The sequence below is a fragment of the Poromitra crassiceps genome, assembly GCF_964638095.1.
Source record: "Poromitra crassiceps genome assembly, chromosome: 13".
NCBI classification, from domain to species: domain Eukaryota; kingdom Metazoa; phylum Chordata; class Actinopteri; order Beryciformes; family Melamphaidae; genus Poromitra; species Poromitra crassiceps.
The window spans coordinates 48,691,180-48,714,649 of NC_139644.1; the positions used below are offsets into that span (position 1 = coordinate 48,691,180).

The following is a 23,470-nucleotide window of genomic DNA, read 5'->3' on the forward strand; positions in this document are numbered from 1 at the left end:
CGTCTCTGTGATTGGCATTGGAACAAGGAACTCTGACAGTGGAGAACTGCAGAAGATATCATATGACCCTAGTTATGCTCTATCTGTGTCTGAGTTCACTGACCTACCCAATGTCCAAGAACAGCTCTCCGCTGTAATGGGAAAAGTCAGAGTGAGAGCCACACCCATGACACCAACAGTAACTGGTAAGAAACTGACCAATTCTAACTGTTCAACCTTGTAGGAAAAGGCAAAATGATTTATATTTTAGGATTTAACATTAAGTTCTTGGCAACCACTGTCACTTTGATAAAATAGTAATGGCAGGTGAAACCGTGTGAATTTTGAATGGTGCATTTAGCTCCTATCAGTTCATTATCCCACCACACACATTAGCAACATGTAGCCTAAAATGTGTCTAATGTTAATGTTCCCTAGTTGAGCGCCAGCCCTCCGGAAGGGATGTTGTGTTCTTGCTGGATGGATCTGATGGCACTAGAACTGGATTCCCAGCAATGCGTGACTTTGTCCAAAGAGTGGTAGAGACACTCAGTGTGGATGACAACAAAGATCGTGTCTCAGTGGTTCAGTACAGCAGAGATCCAGCTGTCCAATTCTATCTGAACACATACACGACAAAGGGCGAGATCCTTGACACTGTCAGAGGTTTGAGGCACAAAGGCGGAAGACCCCTAAACACGGGAGCAGCTCTTCAGCACTTGAGGGATAATGTCTTCACCCCCTCTGCTGGAAGCAGACGCCTTGAAGGAGTTCCACAGCTCCTACTAGTGCTAAGTGGTGGAAGGTCTTCTGACAGTGTTGATACACCAGCCTCTGCTCTGAAAGAGCTGGGGGTCTTGATCTTTGCGATCGGAACCAGGAGCTCTGATAGCAGAGAACTGCAGAAGATATCCCATGACCCCAGTTATGCTATCTCTGTGTCTGAATTAACTGACCTCCCCAATGTGCAAGAACAGCTCTCCTCTGTAATGAGCACAGTCATAGTGAAGGCCACACCCATGACACCAACAGTAACTGGTAAGAAACAGACTCCTTATAACTCTCCAAGATTGTAGTAAAGGTCAAATTGATTTCTATTCCAGGATTTAACATTAGCTTCTTAGCAGCTACTGTCACTTTGATAAAATAGTAATGGCAGGTGAAACCGTGTGAATTTTGAATGGTGCATTTAGCTCCTATCAGTTCATTATCCCACCACACACATTAGCAACATGTAGCCTAAAATGTGTCTAATGTTAATGTTCCCTAGTTGAGCGCCAGCCCTCCGGAAGGGATGTTGTGTTCTTGCTGGATGGATCTGATGGCACTAGAACTGGATTCCCAGCAATGCGTGACTTTGTCCAAAGAGTGGTAGAGACACTCAGTGTGGATGACAACAAAGATCGTGTCTCAGTGGTTCAGTACAGCAGAGATCCAGCTGTCCAATTCTATCTGAACACATACACGACAAAGGGCGAGATCCTTGACACTGTCAGAGGTTTGAGGCACAAAGGCGGAAGACCCCTAAACACGGGAGCAGCTCTTCAGCACTTGAGGGATAATGTCTTCACCCCCTCTGCTGGAAGCAGACGCCTTGAAGGAGTTCCACAGCTCCTAATAGTGCTAAGTGGTGGAAGGTCTTTTGACAGTGTTGATACACCAGCCTCTGCTCTGAAAGAGCTGGGCGTCTTGATCTTTGCGATCGGAACCAGGAGCTCTGATAGCAGAGAACTGCAGAAGATATCCCATGACCCCAGTTATGCTATCTCTGTGTCTGAATTCACTGACCTCCCCAATGTGCAAGAACAGCTCTCCTCTGTAATGAGCACAGTCATAGTGAAGGCCACACCCATGACACCAACAGTAACTGGTAAGAAACAGACTCCTTATAACTCTCCAAGATTGTAGTAAAGGTCAAATTGATTTCTATTCCAGGATTTAACATTAGGTTCTTAGCAGCTACTGTCACTTTGATAAAATAGGAATGGCAGGTGCAACAGTGTGAATTTTGAATGGTGCAGTTTGCTGCTATCAGTTCATTATCCCGCCACACACATTAGCAACATTCAGCCTAAAATGGGTGTAATTTTAATGTTCCCTAGTTGAGCACCAGCCCTCCGGAAGGGATGTTGTGTTCTTGCTGGATGGATCTGATGGCACTAGAACTGGATTCCCAGCAATGCGTGACTTTGTCCAAAGAGTGGTAGAGACACTCAGTGTGGATGACAACAAAGATCGTGTCTCAGTGGTTCAGTACAGCAGAGATCCAGCTGTCCAATTCTATCTGAACACATACACGACAAAGGGCGAGATCCTTGACACTGTCAGAGGTTTGAGGCACAAAGGCGGAAGACCCCTAAACACGGGAGCAGCTCTTCAGCACTTGAGGGATAATGTCTTCACCCCCTCTGCTGGAAGCAGACGCCTTGAAGGAGTTCCACAGCTCCTAATAGTGCTAAGTGGTGGAAGGTCTTTTGACAGTGTTGATACACCAGCCTCTGCTCTGAAAGAGCTGGGCGTCTTGATCTTTGCGATCGGAACCAGGAGCTCTGATAGCAGAGAACTGCAGAAGATATCCCATGACCCCAGTTATGCTATCTCTGTGTCTGAATTCACTGACCTCCCCAATGTGCAAGAACAGCTCTCCTCTGTAATGAGCACAGTCATAGTGAAGGCCACACCCATGACACCAACAGTAACTGGTAAGAAACAGACTCCTTATAACTCTCCAAGATTGTAGTAAAGGTCAAATTGATTTCTATTCCAGGATTTAACATTAGGTTCTTAGCAGCTACTGTCACTTTGATAAAATAGGAATGGCAGGTGCAACAGTGTGAATTTTGAATGGTGCAGTTTGCTGCTATCAGTTCATTATCCCGCCACACACATTAGCAACATTCAGCCTAAAATGGGTGTAATTTTAATGTTCCCTAGTTGAGCACCAGCCCTCCGGAAGGGATGTTGTGTTCTTGCTGGATGGATCTGATGGCACTAGAACTGGATTCCCAGCAATGCGTGACTTTGTCCAAAGAGTGGTAGAGACACTCAGTGTGGATGACAACAAAGATCGTGTCTCAGTGGTTCAGTACAGCAGAGATCCAGCTGTCCAATTCTATCTGAACACATACACGACAAAGGGCGAGATCCTTGACACTGTCAGAGGTTTGAGGCACAAAGGCGGAAGACCCCTAAACACGGGAGCAGCTCTTCAGCACTTGAGGGATAATGTCTTCACCCCCTCTGCTGGAAGCAGACGCCTTGAAGGAGTTCCACAGCTCCTAATAGTGCTAAGTGGTGGAAGGTCTTTTGACAGTGTTGATACACCAGCCTCTGCTCTGAAAGAGCTGGGCGTCTTGATCTTTGCGATCGGAACCAGGAGCTCTGATAGCAGAGAACTGCAGAAGATATCCCATGACCCCAGTTATGCTATCTCTGTGTCTGAATTCACTGACCTCCCCAATGTCCAAGAGCAACTTAAGTCCACCATGAAGTCCGCAGTTATTGAGGTCACCCGAGAATCGCCGACCGTATTTGGTATGTTAACAAGCATGGCTTTTGCTGTTGCGACGATTGATTTGTTTCATGTACATTCAGGAAAAACGAATAATAGTTTAGCCGTATGTGTGCTGCTAAAGAGAGGTGGTCCTATGCTTGCAAAGTGTTGAAATCTAAGCAGCCAATGCTAGCTACTTTTGGAGAAGTCTCCACCATAGATGATTAGTCCACATCCACACTTTTTGCCTAGTGTTTTTTAAGCTTTGTCTTGATCTGTTTTCTCAGTTGATCCTGACACCCCCAGAAGGGATGTAGTATTCCTTCTGGATGGTTCTGATACCACAAGGAATGGCTTCCCTGCCATGCTTGATTTTGTTCAGAGGGTGGTGGAAAAACTCAATATTGGAGAAAAGAAAGACCGTGTCTGTGTGGCACAGTACAGCAGAGATACAGAGGTCCATTTCTATCTGAACACATATACCACAAGAGAGGATATTGTTGACACGGTCAGAGGGCTGACACACAGAGGGGGCAGACCCCTCAACACCGGGGCAGCCCTCCAATACGTCAGGGACAATGTATTTAGTAACTCCTCTGGAAGTAGACGCCAACAAGGTGTTCCGCAAATGTTGATCCTGCTAAATGGTGGAAGGTCCTTTGACAACGTAGATACCCCAGCCTCTGCTCTCAAACAGCTGGGCGTCTCTGTGATTGGCATTGGAACAAGGAACTCTGACAGTGGAGAACTGCAGAAGATATCATATGACCCTAGTTATGCTCTATCTGTGTCTGAGTTCACTGACCTACCCAATGTCCAAGAACAGCTCTCCGCTGTAATGGGAAAAGTCAGAGTGAGAGCCACACCCATGACACCAACAGTAACTGGTAAGAAACTGACCAATTCTAACTGTTCAACCTTGTAGGAAAAGGCAAAATGATTTATATTTTAGGATTTAACATTAAGTTCTTGGCAACCACTGTCACTTTGATAAAATAGTAATGGCAGGTGAAACCGTGTGAATTTTGAATGGTGCATTTAGCTCCTATCAGTTCATTATCCCACCACACACATTAGCAACATGTAGCCTAAAATGTGTCTAATGTTAATGTTCCCTAGTTGAGCGCCAGCCCTCCGGAAGGGATGTTGTGTTCTTGCTGGATGGATCTGATGGCACTAGAACTGGATTCCCAGCAATGCGTGACTTTGTCCAAAGAGTGGTAGAGACACTCAGTGTGGATGACAACAAAGATCGTGTCTCAGTGGTTCAGTACAGCAGAGATCCAGCTGTCCAATTCTATCTGAACACATACACGACAAAGGGCGAGATCCTTGACACTGTCAGAGGTTTGAGGCACAAAGGCGGAAGACCCCTAAACACGGGAGCAGCTCTTCAGCACTTGAGGGATAATGTCTTCACCCCCTCTGCTGGAAGCAGACGCCTTGAAGGAGTTCCACAGCTCCTACTAGTGCTAAGTGGTGGAAGGTCTTCTGACAGTGTTGATACACCAGCCTCTGCTCTGAAAGAGCTGGGGGTCTTGATCTTTGCGATCGGAACCAGGAGCTCTGATAGCAGAGAACTGCAGAAGATATCCCATGACCCCAGTTATGCTATCTCTGTGTCTGAATTAACTGACCTCCCCAATGTGCAAGAACAGCTCTCCTCTGTAATGAGCACAGTCATAGTGAAGGCCACACCCATGACACCAACAGTAACTGGTAAGAAACAGACTCCTTATAACTCTCCAAGATTGTAGTAAAGGTCAAATTGATTTCTATTCCAGGATTTAACATTAGCTTCTTAGCAGCTACTGTCACTTTGATAAAATAGTAATGGCAGGTGAAACCGTGTGAATTTTGAATGGTGCATTTAGCTCCTATCAGTTCATTATCCCACCACACACATTAGCAACATGTAGCCTAAAATGTGTCTAATGTTAATGTTCCCTAGTTGAGCGCCAGCCCTCCGGAAGGGATGTTGTGTTCTTGCTGGATGGATCTGATGGCACTAGAACTGGATTCCCAGCAATGCGTGACTTTGTCCAAAGAGTGGTAGAGACACTCAGTGTGGATGACAACAAAGATCGTGTCTCAGTGGTTCAGTACAGCAGAGATCCAGCTGTCCAATTCTATCTGAACACATACACGACAAAGGGCGAGATCCTTGACACTGTCAGAGGTTTGAGGCACAAAGGCGGAAGACCCCTAAACACGGGAGCAGCTCTTCAGCACTTGAGGGATAATGTCTTCACCCCCTCTGCTGGAAGCAGACGCCTTGAAGGAGTTCCACAGCTCCTAATAGTGCTAAGTGGTGGAAGGTCTTTTGACAGTGTTGATACACCAGCCTCTGCTCTGAAAGAGCTGGGCGTCTTGATCTTTGCGATCGGAACCAGGAGCTCTGATAGCAGAGAACTGCAGAAGATATCCCATGACCCCAGTTATGCTATCTCTGTGTCTGAATTCACTGACCTCCCCAATGTGCAAGAACAGCTCTCCTCTGTAATGAGCACAGTCATAGTGAAGGCCACACCCATGACACCAACAGTAACTGGTAAGAAACAGACTCCTTATAACTCTCCAAGATTGTAGTAAAGGTCAAATTGATTTCTATTCCAGGATTTAACATTAGGTTCTTAGCAGCTACTGTCACTTTGATAAAATAGGAATGGCAGGTGCAACAGTGTGAATTTTGAATGGTGCAGTTTGCTGCTATCAGTTCATTATCCCGCCACACACATTAGCAACATTCAGCCTAAAATGGGTGTAATTTTAATGTTCCCTAGTTGAGCACCAGCCCTCCGGAAGGGATGTTGTGTTCTTGCTGGATGGATCTGATGGCACTAGAACTGGATTCCCAGCAATGCGTGACTTTGTCCAAAGAGTGGTAGAGACACTCAGTGTGGATGACAACAAAGATCGTGTCTCAGTGGTTCAGTACAGCAGAGATCCAGCTGTCCAATTCTATCTGAACACATACACGACAAAGGGCGAGATCCTTGACACTGTCAGAGGTTTGAGGCACAAAGGCGGAAGACCCCTAAACACGGGAGCAGCTCTTCAGCACTTGAGGGATAATGTCTTCACCCCCTCTGCTGGAAGCAGATGCCTTGAAGGAGTTCCACAGCTCCTAATAGTGCTAAGTGGTGGAAGGTCTTTTGACAGTGTTGATACACCAGCCTCTGCTCTGAAAGAGCTGGGCGTCTTGATCTTTGCGATCGGAACCAGGAGCTCTGATAGCAGAGAACTGCAGAAGATATCCCATGACCCCAGTTATGCTATCTCTGTGTCTGAATTCACTGACCTCCCCAATGTCCAAGAGCAACTTAAGTCCACCATGAAGTCCGCAGTTATTGAGGTCACCCGAGAATCGCCGACCGTATTTGGTATGTTAACAAGCATGGCTTTTGCTGTTGCGACGATTGATTTGTTTCATGTACATTCAGGAAAAACGAATAATAGTTTAGCCGTATGTGTGCTGCTAAAGAGAGGTGGTCCTATGCTTGCAAAGTGTTGAAATCTAAGCAGCCAATGCTAGCTACTTTTGGAGAAGTCTCCACCATAGATGATTAGTCCACATCCACACTTTTTGCCTAGTGTTTTTTAAGCTTTGTCTTGATCTGTTTTCTCAGTTGATCCTGACACCCCCAGAAGGGATGTAGTATTCCTTCTGGATGGTTCTGATACCACAAGGAATGGCTTCCCTGCCATGCTTGATTTTGTTCAGAGGGTGGTGGAAAAACTCAATATTGGAGAAAAGAAAGACCGTGTCTGTGTGGCACAGTACAGCAGAGATACAGAGGTCCATTTCTATCTGAACACATATACCACAAGAGAGGATATTGTTGACACGGTCAGAGGGCTGACACACAGAGGGGGCAGACCCCTCAACACCGGGGCAGCCCTCCAATACGTCAGGGACAATGTATTTAGTAACTCCTCTGGAAGTAGACGCCAACAAGGTGTTCCGCAAATGTTGATCCTGCTAAATGGTGGAAGGTCCTTTGACAACGTAGATACCCCAGCCTCTGCTCTCAAACAGCTGGGCGTCTCTGTGATTGGCATTGGAACAAGGAACTCTGACAGTGGAGAACTGCAGAAGATATCATATGACCCTAGTTATGCTCTATCTGTGTCTGAGTTCACTGACCTACCCAATGTCCAAGAACAGCTCTCCGCTGTAATGGGAAAAGTCAGAGTGAGAGCCACACCCATGACACCAACAGTAACTGGTAAGAAACTGACCAATTCTAACTGTTCAACCTTGTAGGAAAAGGCAAAATGATTTATATTTTAGGATTTAACATTAAGTTCTTGGCAACCACTGTCACTTTGATAAAATAGTAATGGCAGGTGAAACCGTGTGAATTTTGAATGGTGCATTTAGCTCCTATCAGTTCATTATCCCACCACACACATTAGCAACATGTAGCCTAAAATGTGTCTAATGTTAATGTTCCCTAGTTGAGCGCCAGCCCTCCGGAAGGGATGTTGTGTTCTTGCTGGATGGATCTGATGGCACTAGAACTGGATTCCCAGCAATGCGTGACTTTGTCCAAAGAGTGGTAGAGACACTCAGTGTGGATGACAACAAAGATCGTGTCTCAGTGGTTCAGTACAGCAGAGATCCAGCTGTCCAATTCTATCTGAACACATACACGACAAAGGGCGAGATCCTTGACACTGTCAGAGGTTTGAGGCACAAAGGCGGAAGACCCCTAAACACGGGAGCAGCTCTTCAGCACTTGAGGGATAATGTCTTCACCCCCTCTGCTGGAAGCAGACGCCTTGAAGGAGTTCCACAGCTCCTACTAGTGCTAAGTGGTGGAAGGTCTTCTGACAGTGTTGATACACCAGCCTCTGCTCTGAAAGAGCTGGGGGTCTTGATCTTTGCGATCGGAACCAGGAGCTCTGATAGCAGAGAACTGCAGAAGATATCCCATGACCCCAGTTATGCTATCTCTGTGTCTGAATTAACTGACCTCCCCAATGTGCAAGAACAGCTCTCCTCTGTAATGAGCACAGTCATAGTGAAGGCCACACCCATGACACCAACAGTAACTGGTAAGAAACAGACTCCTTATAACTCTCCAAGATTGTAGTAAAGGTCAAATTGATTTCTATTCCAGGATTTAACATTAGCTTCTTAGCAGCTACTGTCACTTTGATAAAATAGTAATGGCAGGTGAAACCGTGTGAATTTTGAATGGTGCATTTAGCTCCTATCAGTTCATTATCCCACCACACACATTAGCAACATGTAGCCTAAAATGTGTCTAATGTTAATGTTCCCTAGTTGAGCGCCAGCCCTCCGGAAGGGATGTTGTGTTCTTGCTGGATGGATCTGATGGCACTAGAACTGGATTCCCAGCAATGCGTGACTTTGTCCAAAGAGTGGTAGAGACACTCAGTGTGGATGACAACAAAGATCGTGTCTCAGTGGTTCAGTACAGCAGAGATCCAGCTGTCCAATTCTATCTGAACACATACACGACAAAGGGCGAGATCCTTGACACTGTCAGAGGTTTGAGGCACAAAGGCGGAAGACCCCTAAACACGGGAGCAGCTCTTCAGCACTTGAGGGATAATGTCTTCACCCCCTCTGCTGGAAGCAGACGCCTTGAAGGAGTTCCACAGCTCCTAATAGTGCTAAGTGGTGGAAGGTCTTTTGACAGTGTTGATACACCAGCCTCTGCTCTGAAAGAGCTGGGCGTCTTGATCTTTGCGATCGGAACCAGGAGCTCTGATAGCAGAGAACTGCAGAAGATATCCCATGACCCCAGTTATGCTATCTCTGTGTCTGAATTCACTGACCTCCCCAATGTCCAAGAGCAACTTAAGTCCACCATGAAGTCAGCAGTTATTGAGGTCACCCGAGAATCGCCGACCGTATTTGGTATGTTAACAAGCATGGCTTTTGCTGTTGCGACGATTGATTTGTTTCATGTACATTCAGGAAAAACGAATAATAGTTTAGCCGTATGTGTGCTGCTAAAGAGAGGTGGTCCTATGCTTGCAAAGTGTTGAAATCTAAGCAGCCAATGCTAGCTACTTTTGGAGAAGTCTCCACCATAGATGATTAGTCCACATCCACACTTTTTGCCTAGTGTTTTTTATGCTTTGTCTTGATCTGTTTTCTCAGTTGATCCTGACACCCCCAGAAGGGATGTAGTATTCCTTCTGGATGGTTCTGATACCACAAGGAATGGCTTCCCTGCCATGCTTGATTTTGTTCAGAGGGTGGTGGAAAAACTCAATATTGGAGAAAAGAAAGACCGTGTCTGTGTGGCACAGTACAGCAGAGATACAGAGGTCCATTTCTATCTGAACACATATACCACAAGAGAGGATATTGTTGACACGGTCAGAGGGCTGACACACAGAGGGGGCAGACCCCTCAACACCGGGGCAGCCCTCCAATACGTCAGGGACAATGTATTTAGTAACTCCTCTGGAAGTAGACGCCAACAAGGTGTTCCGCAAATGTTGATCCTGCTAAATGGTGGAAGGTCCTTTGACAACGTAGATACCCCAGCCTCTGCTCTCAAACAGCTGGGCGTCTCTGTGATTGGCATTGGAACAAGGAACTCTGACAGTGGAGAACTGCAGAAGATATCATATGACCCTAGTTATGCTCTATCTGTGTCTGAGTTCACTGACCTACCCAATGTCCAAGAACAGCTCTCCGCTGTAATGGGAAAAGTCAGAGTGAGAGCCACACCCATGACACCAACAGTAACTGGTAAGAAACTGACCAATTCTAACTGTTCAACCTTGTAGGAAAAGGCAAAATGATTTATATTTTAGGATTTAACATTAAGTTCTTGGCAACCACTGTCACTTTGATAAAATAGTAATGGCAGGTGAAACCGTGTGAATTTTGAATGGTGCATTTAGCTCCTATCAGTTCATTATCCCACCACACACATTAGCAACATGTAGCCTAAAATGTGTCTAATGTTAATGTTCCCTAGTTGAGCGCCAGCCCTCCGGAAGGGATTTTGTGTTCTTGCTGGATGGATCTGATGGCACTAGAACTGGATTCCCAGCAATGCGTGACTTTGTCCAAAGAGTGGTAGAGACACTCAGTGTGGATGACAACAAAGATCGTGTCTCAGTGGTTCAGTACAGCAGAGATCCAGCTGTCCAATTCTATCTGAACACATACACGACAAAGGGCGAGATCCTTGACACTGTCAGAGGTTTGAGGCACAAAGGCGGAAGACCCCTAAACACGGGAGCAGCTCTTCAGCACTTGAGGGATAATGTCTTCACCCCCTCTGCTGGAAGCAGACGCCTTGAAGGAGTTCCACAGCTCCTACTAGTGCTAAGTGGTGGAAGGTCTTCTGACAGTGTTGATACACCAGCCTCTGCTCTGAAAGAGCTGGGGGTCTTGATCTTTGCGATCGGAACCAGGAGCTCTGATAGCAGAGAACTGCAGAAGATATCCCATGACCCCAGTTATGCTATCTCTGTGTCTGAATTCACTGACCTCCCCAATGTGCAAGAACAGCTCTCCTCTGTAATGAGCACAGTCATAGTGAAGGCCACACCCATGACACCAACAGTAACTGGTAAGAAACAGACTCCTTATAACTCTCCAAGATTGTAGTAAAGGTCAAATTGATTTCTATTCCAGGATTTAATATTAGGTTCTTAGCAGCTACTGTCACTTTGATAAAATAGGAATGGCAAGTGCAACAGTGTGAATTTTGAATGGTGCAGTTTGCTGCTATCAGTTCATTATCCCGCCACACACATTAGCAACATTCAGCCTAAAATGGGTGTAATTTTAATGTTCCCTAGTTGAGCACCAGCCCTCCGGAAGGGATGTTGTGTTCTTGCTGGATGGATCTGATGGCACTAGAACTGGATTCCCAGCAATGCGCGACTTTGTCCAAAGAGTGGTAGAGACACTCAGTGTGGATGACAACAAAGATCGTGTCTCAGTGGTTCAGTACAGCAGAGATCCAGCTGTTCAATTCTATCTGAACACATACACGACAAAGGGCGAGATCCTTGACACTGTCAGAGGTTTGAGGCACAGAGGCGGAAGACCCCTAAACACTGGAGCAGCTCTTCAGCACTTGAGGGATAATGTCTTCACCCCCTCTGCTGGAAGCAGACGCCTTGAAGGAGTTCCACAGCTCCTAATAGTGCTAAGTGGTGGAAGGTCTTTTGACAGTGTTGATACACCAGCCTCTGCTCTGAAAGAGCTGGGCGTCTTGATCTTTGCGATCGGAACCAGGAGCTCTGATAGCAGAGAACTGCAGAAGATATCCCATGACCCCAGTTATGCTATCTCTGTGTCTGAATTCACTGACCTCCCCAATGTCCAAGAGCAACTTAAGTCCACCATGAAGTCAGCAGTTATTGAGTTCACCCCAGAATCGCCGACCGTATTTGGTATGTTAACAAGCATGGCTTTTGCTGTTGCAACGATTGATTTGTTTCATGTGCATTTAGGAAAAACGAATCTGATAATAGTTTAGCCGTATGTGTGCTGCTAAAGAGAGGTGGTCCTATGCTTGCAAAGTGTTGAAATCTAAGCAGCCAATGCTAGCTACTTTTGGAGAAGTCTCCACCATAGATCATTAGTCCACATCCACACTTTTTGCCTAGTGTTTTTTATGCTTTGTCTTGATCTGTTTTCTCAGTTGGTCCTGACACCCCCAGAAGGGATGTAGTATTCCTTCTGGATGGTTCTGATACCACAAGGAATGGCTTCCCTGCCATGCTTGATTTTGTTCAGAGGGTGGTGGAAAAACTCAATATTGGAGAAAAGAAAGACCGTGTCTGTGTGGCACAGTACAGCAGAGATACAGAGGTCCATTTCTATCTGAACACATATACCACAAGAGAGGATATTGTTAAAGCAGTCAGAGGGCTGAGACACAGAGGAGGCAGACCCCTCAACACCGGGGCAGCCCTACGATATGTCAAGGACAACGTCTTTACTAACTCCTCTGGAAGTAGGATGCAACAGGGCATTCCTCAGATCATCATTTTGTTGACTCGTGGGCGGTCAAGTGATGCTGTTAGCCAAGTTTCTTCTGATTTGAAAAGTCTGGGAGTCCAGAGTATTGGCATTGTCATTAGTCAGGTAGACACCAGAGACATGCAAACAATTACATCCAATCCACAATTCATTTTCAAGGCAAGGGACTTTTCAGAGCTGCCAAGTGTGCTGTCGGACCTACTTACATCCATTTCTGAAGTCTCACGCGTTGGTTTGACAGGTAATATGTTCTCATTTGAATTGTTTTTTTTAAGTTAATATGGTACATTTTTCACTTGGTACCTACACATTTAGAATGTTATATTTATAAATGTATACATTTTATCTTTTTTTTTTATATTATTCCATTTTAAATCCATCAAAAATCAAAATCCACATATTTTCATGGTGTTGTTCACCATTAAACTTTGCATTAACTGCTGTTGTTAACCATCACAACAATCTCACTTGCAAACCAGATTTTATAATAAATATCTAACAGTGTGGAAGAAGAACTTTGGAAGCATTCTCTAATTAATTTAAATAGAAAAATAAAAATGATTCAGTATAAAATATTGAATTACAAAGACAAAAATAAATGTAGATACATAGGGCCCTATCGTCGTACAGGTGCTATCGTTTGCGCACCTCTTATGCCATCTTCCCTGTGTCTTATGCTATCATCTGCCTCCACCATCCAGTTTTGCGCTGGGATCTAAGCACAGACAGGTGTAGGCGTGGCCCAAGCATGTCCACGCAAAATACTGGCCTTTGCACACCTCTTATGCTATCATCTCCCTCCCGCAAGTGTCATTTTGCACTCTGGCGAAGATACTATCACCAGGTTCCGAGCGTAAACACAGGTTTGGGCGTCGCCCATGCCAAACCAGGCGTGTCCGCACAAAATGCTGGCCGCAAAGTCCTTGTGTGCACGCAATTTTAAGACCACCTAATAGAAGGTCTTAAACAGCTCTTAGCCCTAAAAAACCCCAATGCGCCTGTGAGCGCATCAGTATTCTGCATGCAGTGCAGGAAATCCTGGCTTGGATACATTACACACGGCATGCATGTCGCTCTCTCTCCAAAACCTTGTGCGCGCACACACTCTCCCCCCTCTTCAGAATGCCACGTTGATTTTCAACTATAGCCTACATTGCAGAAAAAACACACACCTTGATTTAAAAATGAGAATTTGTTTGTCATAGTTTTATTAGGCTACATAATTCCCGGCCATACAGGTCTGTCGTGTTAGGTGTATAACAGTAGATTACTTTTGAGAAAGTTGTGCCGGCCAGTATACAGTAACCTCTTTCCCTGCAATTGCACGCAAGACCACGCTTCTCCACAGCGCAGATGGCGTGGCCGCAGTCAATAGCTTAACCCGAGAGGACAATTATGATATAGGCTATTGAAATAGACTAGAATTAAATTATCACACATCCCTACCCTATTAACTCATTGAGTGCCAATGACGTCGATCGGCGTCAAAGTAAATAGTAACGTTCAGTGCCCATGACGTTGATCGGCGTCAAATGCGTTTTTGACGGTGGGACGTGGATCAAAGCTTCAGGCATCTCCTGTACAAATATTGTAGCTATTGAAGGTGTATAACCTATTTTACGGACTCATTAGGTGGCGACAGTGCTCTCCAGATTAGAAAAAGGTCAGGAAAACAGCAGGAAAAAGCCCTGTGATGAAAGAGAAACCGCTCATGCTGCAGCCAGAGCCATATAGATTGCTCTGGCTGGAGCTGACGTTGGCTGCGAACAGCAGTCAATCCGCGCCCACAACTCAGCCCCTCTGTCTCTGCTGTATAGTTTCTCCACACGATTAGCCGCCAGAAAAGCAGCACCCGACGCCGAAGCGCCAAACCATTCTCAGCAGTCCGGTTTGGCTTTTCCGTGTCACGCTGGGAGCCGGCGCACAAAAACGGAGCACTCCGAAAATAGACGCTGGGTGCGTGAGGCTGTGTGTTAGTGTGGGGAGGAGTTTGCAGCTGAGGGGGGAGAGGGGGGTGGGGCACGCAGGGCACCACACAACTACACCACGTCACTACATCAGAAAATATTAGCTTCAGACTCAGTGAATGTGCTTGAAATGCTTCATTTCACAAAAGGCTGAATAACTCGGCTTCTAATTTGAAACGCCTGTTTTTGCTGAAAACAACCTATCTTCTCCGGCTCATAACTAAAGAACGGAAAATGGTATCAATAAACTTTTTTTTGCTGATGATACAATAGAGTCTCCTCGTTCTTTGTGCGTGTTCGGTGTTTACATAGTAATATCACACAATATTCTGTGGGCCTCGAGAAATCACTGAAAACGCTCTGAAACTCTGGCACTGGGAGCGTCCGTTCTCCAAAAGTGGCTGGCACTCAATGAGTTAAAGAAACAAATATTTTTACATGTGTATGTTATAGCCTATATGAACAAAATATCTAATTACAGTAAGCACACGCTTTGGGACATATAACACCATGGGGATATCCACTGCGTAACTGCGCGACAGCCCTTTGATGCATTTCAAATGGAATATCGTTCCAACTCGATGTTGATCTATCTGAAATTATATGGGACAGGAGTTTGTCTATAGTTCAACTCTGCTCAATTAACAGCAGACACCAGCGGATTAAATTTAAAGTTTATCACCGTCTTCATTACTCCAAGCACAGGTTGCACAAGATGTGTCTCACCACTATGTGATAGGTGTCAGGTCTCAGAGGGCACACTGTCTCATGCTTTTTGGTTCTGCGCCTCACTATCCGTATTCTGGGCCAAAATATTTGACTGGTACTCCAAGTCCTTTAAAATAACCCTACAGCCGAATTCGCCATCTTTGGCTGCTCGGCGTCCTCTGAACTTCCCTACAGCTGTGCAACAATCTCTGACACTGGGGACAACTGTTGCCAAAAGACTTATTCTGAAGGAATGGAAGTCCTCCTCTTCACCTTCTTTTCAGGTGTGGCTGATGGACATGATTTCTATAATGGAGAAACTCAGGTCCCTGAGAACCAACTCATTCAAAAGGTTCTCAACTGTCTGGGACCCGTTTTTGGCATACTTTGATGAGGTTAAGAATGATAAGTGACTGAATATCGTTCCATCAGCACCAATTTTCGTTATCACCATTTTTATTTGTATCTAATGGTTTATCTATATTGAATCCGAACTTGTTCATCCTCCAATTCTCTCCCTCTCTCTCTCCCCTCTCTCTCTCTCACTGTCCCTCTGCTTGCCCACTCAGCGAGGAGGAAGCTGCTGTGGCTTTTAAGGGGGGGTGGACATGATCACACTTGTGAATAATTTTGGGCTTATAACATGCCTATATATACGCAGAGTGCAGCTGGGCAACACGGCATGTTGTGATTTATAGATGAGAACATAGCTCACACAGACATTTTTGAATCTGTTATGGGTATTGAGTACAACAAAGGCAGATATTTCAGCTTTGGAGTGACTCTTAATATAACATAAACAACTTACTCAGTATTTTATATCTTACTCAGTAGTTGCTTTCTTCGTCAGCTATTTTGATCTTGTTTCAGTGGAGATTGATTTTCAACTCTTTCAATTCTTTTGTTACAGTATATATCGTGGAATTGTCCTTTGAATTTGTTGGCATTGTTTTCTCATAACAATGAGCTCTCACTTGGCACCCGCTGGTCATTTTTGTTTATATCTTTCATTGACTCCTCAATTTTCCATTAGAAGATGCCACATTGATCTTTATATTCTTGCATTGTTTCTGCTAGCATGAGATGATCATTTTAAGGAAGGCTTTCTACTTTCAAGCAGTATTTTTCACTAAAATACTGGATCATTTTTCCTCTACTACTTTGAATACTTCTCATTAATTCCATGCGGCGAATTATCTTTTCTTGTTTACTTGCAGCCAGACTTTCGGTTACTGCTGTATATTATCTTATTTCCATCTTTCCCCATTCATGTTTCTGCCAAATGTCTTGTTTCACCTACATGATGCACTCTTCTCTGCAGAATTGCGTATCGGAAGATGTGACGTTGTTTTCCTCATCGATGGCTCGGATGGTAGCCGAAGTGGATTTCCTGCTATGCGTGACTTCTTGCGAAGAGCCATTGAAAACCTTGATGTGGCTAGGGACAGAATAGCAGTAGTCCAATACAGTGGAGATACAAAAGTGCACTTCTCCTTGAAGTCCCATTCAAGTAAATGTCACAGGGTGATGCATTGGTGTGGGTGTGATGGTTAACCTGGGGGTGGCAGTGTCTGTAAGGGGAGTTTGCTCTATTTTCGTGGGACTGTCTTAATTAATCTGGGGCACAGTGGCTGTGATTGGTGCACGGGGCTCTGTGGGTGGTTCCCTCAATTGCTCCGGACCATTCATTAGGAGATGCAGAGCTGGTGTGAGAAAGAACAGACAGAGGAGAGAGAGAGCCTGCCTGGAAGCCAGCCGGGATACATGGACAAAATGGAGGACTGACGTGCACCAGTCGAGAGGAGGAATGGCGGAGCTGGGGAGCAGTATTCAGCCCTGCCTGCGGTTTAGGTAAGATTGGTGGGAGCGGCTTTGGCTGGGATGGCCCAGCTACCTCCTCTTCCCTCGCGTACCTAAGGTCGCACCGTGGCTGATGCACGGGGGAGAGGGAGAGGGGGGGAAGGCCCCGGAAGTCGCTCCACCATGAGCTGAGAGCCGCAGGTGGGGTGGGAGCTCCCCAGTCTCTTTCTGTTTCAGCTGCCATTCCTCCTCCAGACGAGCCGAGCAAGTCAGGGTGCGGCAGAAGCAGTGTGTCAGCTGTGCTTGGAAGAGACGCCAGAGAACACGAGGGGCACGGACGAGTCGAGCCGACCGGAGACCCGGACGAGCCAAGCCGACCTGAGATCCGAGAGGCGGAGGAAGGAAGCCGCTTGGACGTGTGGGAACAGCCAGGGGAACGCTGGGATCCCATCTCGCCCGAGCTGCGAGGGAGAGAGAGGACAGGAGCGACAGCGGGAGACACGCCGTGTGAAAGCGGAGGGGTGGAGGTTCGCTTCCCCCCTCCTTCAATTAAGTCCCGCTCCATTTTTATTATTTTATCTTTGTGTGACCAGCTCCGTGAAACCGACGACGCGGGTCTGCCTGCAGGCCTAACCCCAGACACCTGGCAGTAGAACAAACCCTCAGTGGAACTACTATAGTAGGCTACTGCACTGAAGGAAGACGAGCCCTTAAGGCGTGTTGTGAATTATTTAGTTGGTGTGATTTACTTGCAATAGACGTGTTGCATCTAACTGGGTTGAACTTGGTTGCAGTGGATTTGGTTGCATTTCAATTATTTAACTTGGCTCATCCAAAGTGACAGTAGCCTACTAGTGAGTTATCCAGTGAGGAACTCTTATTCCCCTGGGGAACCAAAGCATTAAAGCCTGCTCTGTTCTACACCCTCTTGTCAGCTGGAGGCGTCAGGAGAGGACGGGGAACCGGACGAGAGGGAAACACCACAATTGCTCTGGACTGCAGCAAACACTGGACGTCACACGGACGCTGGACTTCTTTTTAAATAGGCACAATTTTTCTATTTGGTATTTTAGTAATAAAAACTCTTGTTCCAACTTTCCATCTTTGCCTGTGTATGCTGTTTGGGCCAGTACCACTCCCCAGTAGAATCCCATTCTTTATCTCAGTCACGCACGCACCCGTGACATAAAGACACGGTCATCAGCATCATTCGAAAATTGAGACACAAGGGAGGAAGACCACGGAATACGGGAACAGCTGTACAGTATATTTTGGACAATGTATTCACACCCCTTGCTGGTAGTCAGTATGATGGAGTTAAGCAGGTGTTGATAGTGCTCTCAGGAGGACCCTCTAGTGATAGTGTTGAACAACAGGCTGCATCCCTTCATGGTCGAAATATTCTGACCTTCATCATTGGTATCGACAATCTCAGTCTTTCAACCGTTGCGTTGAATACCACTTTTGTGTTCCCAATCAGAGACTTTGGAGAGCTCCCAGACATCTTATTAGATGTACTCTTGACTTTAAATCACATTGGTGTGACAGGTAAGTTGCCACAGTCTAAATTGATAAGTTGTGAGTAAATATTCTAAAAAAAACAAAAGGAAAAAAGTTCATTGTCATTTTTGCTACAACTTGATACTTTAAAAGTCATCTTGAATTTACTTAGGCTACATGTTTTGATGGATGGATCTGATGTCAGAAATGAGTTCCCACTTTTAGGTGGCTGTGAAGACAGTCCAGCACAGCAGATATCCATTATAAATAATATATATAAACTCTTACACAATCAAATCAGTATTGTGGATGTAATTATACATGGCATAAAAAAGAGGTTAATTGCTAAATACTCATGCTTTCCCCTAGTATGTCAGAGACAATGATTTAACCCTCTCTTCAGGGATACCTGGGTTATCAGGTGCATGGAGTGTTTTCCAGAAATGTTATTTTAACTATAAATGTTTAAAAGTGTAGCTTTATTAGACCGTATACCATTATACTAAACAAAACAGACACTACTTTTCAGGTTAGACTGACATTTGCTGCATGCTGCAATTACAATCTGCTATTGGGTGATCCATGATAAAACAGGTAACAACATCACATCAGACGATAGCAGATTGCAGTTACAATAGCATGCATCCACAATCAATAAAACCTTCAGACTGGGCTTTCCCCCATGTTATTAACTTACCCTGACACAATCTCTCAATCAGATTTTTCCATTGAGTAGTTGTATTTCAGGTATCCAATCATAGTTAGTTGAATTGATATTGAACACTGCTGTGTAAATGCTCTTTTGATTTCATTTAACCCTTTGTCACATATTTTAATTGTGTACCGGAAGATAATAATAATAAAAATCTCCTCCTTTTTCAGCTGAGTCGTATGGTCCCAAGAAGGATGTGGTCTTCCTTGTCGATGGTTCTGATGGTGTTGGACGGGAATTCCCTATTATCCAGGAGTTTATGCGCAGGATCGTGGACAATCTTAATGTTGGCGAGAATAAGATCCGGATTGGTGTGGTCCAGTATGGTGACTCTCCAAATGCTGATATGTATTTGAACACACATACATCCAAAGAGGGTGTTTTGAATGCCATCAGGGAAATAAGGCAACGTGGAGGAACACAACGTAACCTGGGCCAGGCCTTGGAGTTTGTCAGTCGGGATGTCCTGACAGGAGCGCGTGGGAGCAGGAAGCAGGAGGGTGTACCGCAATTTCTAATTGTCGTCTCCAGTGGAGGTTCTACAGATGACGTTAGTCGTGCAGCATCATCACTCAAACGATCTAGGGTTCTGCCCTTCAGCATCGGGACCAGGGATGTTAACCCTACCGAGCTCCAGGTGGTCTCATATGTTCCTAACTATGCCTACACTGTAGATGACCTCCCTGGCCTGTACACAGTCCAGGACAACATAATCACAACTCTGAATGAGTTGAATCCAGTTTTCCCACACTATGAAGGTAATTTTCCCCAGTTAAAGGAACACGCCAACATTTTGGGAGATTCATCTATTTGACATCTTCCCAATCGTAAGACAAGAAAATAGAGTACCTCAGGCCCATATCTAGGGTGAGGTTACTGGGTGGGCAATTGAAAATTTGGGGGGGGCAATGAAAATAGTCATACCAAAAAAAAACTCTGTTGCATTATATTCTAACACTAAACTGTTCCACTAGGTGTCCACATTGTGCTGTGGGTAACCTAAGTATGAACTTTCACTCAGGGGACAGGCCAATGTTTACAAAACTCCTATTATTAAAACTATTTGCAAACTAACTATGTACATACCAAACTAACTAACAAACTAACTATTTACACAACTGTTATTATATTCACAAGACTTTTAGTCTTAAAAGTGAAAAGAAAACAACTTTGAAAGCAGATTGATTTACCATAAAACTTAAAAACATCCTTCATCCATAATTTCAATAATCAACTCCATAACAGTTATTTTCATTGGATGACCTTATTTCTCAAATTAAAGACTAGTGCAGTGAGACTTAACCATAGCTAAAAACTATTTGCCATTTAGCCTTCAAACCTATATTTACAAGACTTTTAGTCTTATTCAAACTCAAACTGAAATTAAAACTTTGAAAGCAGATTGACTTTGTTACCCTAACAAATAAATAACAATCCTTCATCCATAGTTTAAAAGAATCAACTCCATAATATTCTTTGTATTGGATGAGCTTATTTCTCAAATCAAATTAAAGCTATAACTACTGTTAGGTGCCCTAAACTAACTAACCCAGTGGTCTCCAACCTTCGGGTCGCGACCCTAAGTGCGGTCGCCTGGAATTCAAAAAGGGCGATTAAAAAAATAAATAATAATAATTGGGGTGGGCAAGATTAATTTTTGGGTGGGCATAGCTCACCCCTGCCCCCCCCTAGAATCGGCCCTGGAGTACCTTCTCTTCTCTGTGCATGTAGTAGAAAAATAGCGAGCGCTACTTACAGTAGCTTAGCACAATGAATGGTAGTCAATGGTACGGTTGGCCTACCCCCGTTAGCATGAGCAAATATGTTTTTTTTTTTTAAATAAACAAAATGCTTCCATACTGCTCGCCTGGCGTAATCCAAGTCTCCACAAGGCCCTGATATGCCAAGTTGACTTGAAAAAACATAATTTACAGCTGGAACCCAGCGCCTGGCTACAGTGCAGATTTCAGCTAAGAACAGGGTGTAAATTATGTATTTTTAAGTTAACTTGACATCTCAGGGCTTGTGGAGACTTGGATTACGCCAGGTGAGCAGTATGGAAGCATTTTATGTTTTTTACCATTTACCATTTACCATTCATTGTGCTAAGCTAACTAGCGCTCACTATTTTTGTATTCCACGCACAGAGAAGAGAAGGGACTCTATTTTCTTGTCTTACTATTGGGAAGATGTCTAGGCGAATCTACCAAAATGTTGGCGAGTTCCTTTACGTTATCTCTGACCAATAATGTTTAATGAGTTTGACATAACACAGTTCAAAAAGGGGTGCCTGGGTAGTGTAGAGGTAAAAGCCCTTGCCTAGAGGTTCAATTCCTGGTAGCGGCACCTCCAGCTTGGTCAGGCGTTCCTACAGACACAATTGGCCGTGTCTGCGGGTGTGAAGCCGGTAAGATATGTGCCCTGGTCGCTGCACTCGGCTCGGGCGCCTTTTCAGGGGGAGGGGTACCGGGGAGAATAGAGTGTGTCCTCGCCGTCAGGTGAAACGACATTCACATGTATCGGAGGAAACATGTGCTAGTCTACAACTCTCCCCAGATCAGCAGAGGCGGTGGAGAAATGAGCGGGACAGCAGGGGGGAGAAAACGGGCGAAAATGCAGGGGGAAAAGCACACTTTAAAAATACAAACATCTATTGTTTAAAAAGATTCCTTAGGTCAGATTCACCTACGGAAAGTTTATTTTAGAGGATAGATATATATATATATATCCTGATGAAGCTATGCACGGTTGTCACATAATTGAATTCAGTTGTAACTGTAGCTAACAAACAATATTGTTTGCTGTCTTTCGCAGTTCCCACAATAGCCGCTGGAGGAGACAAGAGGGATGTTGTGTTTCTAATTGATGGCACAACAGCGATGCGTAGTGAGTTCCCCTCCATCCGTGAAATGATCAAGAGAGTAGTGGAGAAGCTGGATGTAGGGTTGGATAAAGTCAGAATTTCAGTGGTGCAGTACAGTGATGATGCCAAGGCAGACTTTTTGCTGAATGCATACTCCACCAAAGATGAGGTGCGACATGCTGTGACAAGGCTTCGGAGTAAAGGTGGGAACCTCCTGAACACAGGTCGGGCTCTCGAGTGGGTCTCCAGAGAAATCTACAAGAGGACAGCTGGAAGCCGTATTGAGGAAGGTGTGCCTCAGTTCCTCATTCTAGTCACAGGTGGTAAGTCTGCAGATGATGTAACCGCTCCAGCTAACCAACTTAAGAGTAACCTGGTAGCTCCTCTTGCCGTTGGCTCAAGGAATGCAGACCCTGATGAACTGAAACAGATTTCCTTGAAGCCTGAGTTTGCCTATACAGTTGACAGTTTCCAACAGCTTCCAAACGTGGAGCAGCACCTTCTTGCTTCAGTCAACACAATGACCACTGATATCATCAGAGAGAGTTATAGTCCTCCTACTATCATACCAGGTATGAAATACTATATTGTCAAACATCAACGTGTTTTTCATATAATTGCAGTGAACTAAATTGAATTGAATTCATCAAGTGGGAATCATAAAATTAACCATACAAATTTCACGAAATAAATTGGAGAAACCCTTTGTCTCTTTATTGTCCTTTCCTACTCAGGATTCCCCCTTCTTGACCTTGGGAAAAAGGACATCATTTTCCTCATCGATGGTTCAGACAACACAGGTTCTGCTGGCATTGCTCATATCCGTGATTTCATCCTCAACATTGTCCAACAGCTTGATGTGCAGCTTGACGGGGTGCGTGTGGCTGTTGTCCAGTATGCAGACAGAGTGAAGACCGAGTTCTCTCTGAACTCACATAACAACAAACCAGCTGTTCTCTCTGCCATCAAAAGGCTACGTCAGATGAGTGGACGGTCTTCAGACCTGGCAGAGGCCATTGAGTACGTCATAACGAACGCTGGGTGTGCGTCTGGCCGACGCCTCCCAACATCTTGTGGTTCTCACAGGTGGACGTTCCCCCACTGATGTGTCTCTCTACGGGCCTCGGCTTAAAAACGCCCGGGTCAACTGCATTGGTATCGGAGCTGAATCTGCTGACACAAGACAGTTAAACCAAATTGCCACCTCACCAGCTGATGTCCTTCAAGTTCCGAGATTCCCTAGCTTGCCAGCCATCCAGACCTCCGTTATTGAGAGGTTGAGTAGAACCATGACTGACCCGGAACCTACTATTGATCCATGTAAGTAGTGCAAAAAGATGCTAGCTACTGCAATCATACAATTAAGCTCATATTAACGAGATAGCATCATATTTATATTGAGTCAGTTTTCTCTTCTCCTATTGTCCCCCTTCTTTCTCCTTGCAATATCTCA

At 45.0% G+C, this 23,470-nt stretch overlaps 3 protein-coding genes across 3 annotated transcripts in view; all 3 read left to right on the plus strand.

Moving 5' to 3' along the window:
* Window positions 1-23,470, plus strand: part of LOC310788614 (collagen alpha-3(VI) chain-like) — a gene marked incomplete at both ends in the record, with an annotated part of 75,476 nt that overhangs the window by 47,994 nt on the left and 4,012 nt on the right. Inside the window, 4 exon segments of the mRNA XM_083650142.1 lie at window positions 19,325-19,912; window positions 21,981-22,589; window positions 22,752-23,052; window positions 23,054-23,337. Of these exon segments, the coding sequence (XP_083506268.1) occupies window positions 19,325-19,912; window positions 21,981-22,589; window positions 22,752-23,052; window positions 23,054-23,337 (1,782 nt within the window).
* LOC310787842 (collagen alpha-3(VI) chain-like) lies at window positions 6,333-8,571 on the plus strand (the record flags this gene model as incomplete). Its single annotated transcript, XM_083649308.1, has 3 exons — window positions 6,333-6,855; window positions 7,102-7,701; window positions 7,934-8,571. 3 exons carry the CDS (start codon window positions 6,333-6,335, stop codon window positions 8,569-8,571), a joined length of 1,761 nt encoding a protein of 586 aa, XP_083505434.1.
* On the plus strand, window positions 8,843-17,988 carry LOC310787844 (collagen alpha-3(VI) chain-like; the record flags this gene model as incomplete). The annotated part of the gene is made up of 7 exons (XM_083649310.1): window positions 8,843-9,365; window positions 9,612-10,211; window positions 10,444-11,043; window positions 11,276-11,875; window positions 12,127-12,441; window positions 17,198-17,469; window positions 17,878-17,988. The coding sequence occupies 7 exons, from the start codon at window positions 8,843-8,845 to the stop codon at window positions 17,986-17,988; spliced, it is 3,021 nt and encodes a 1,006-aa protein (XP_083505436.1).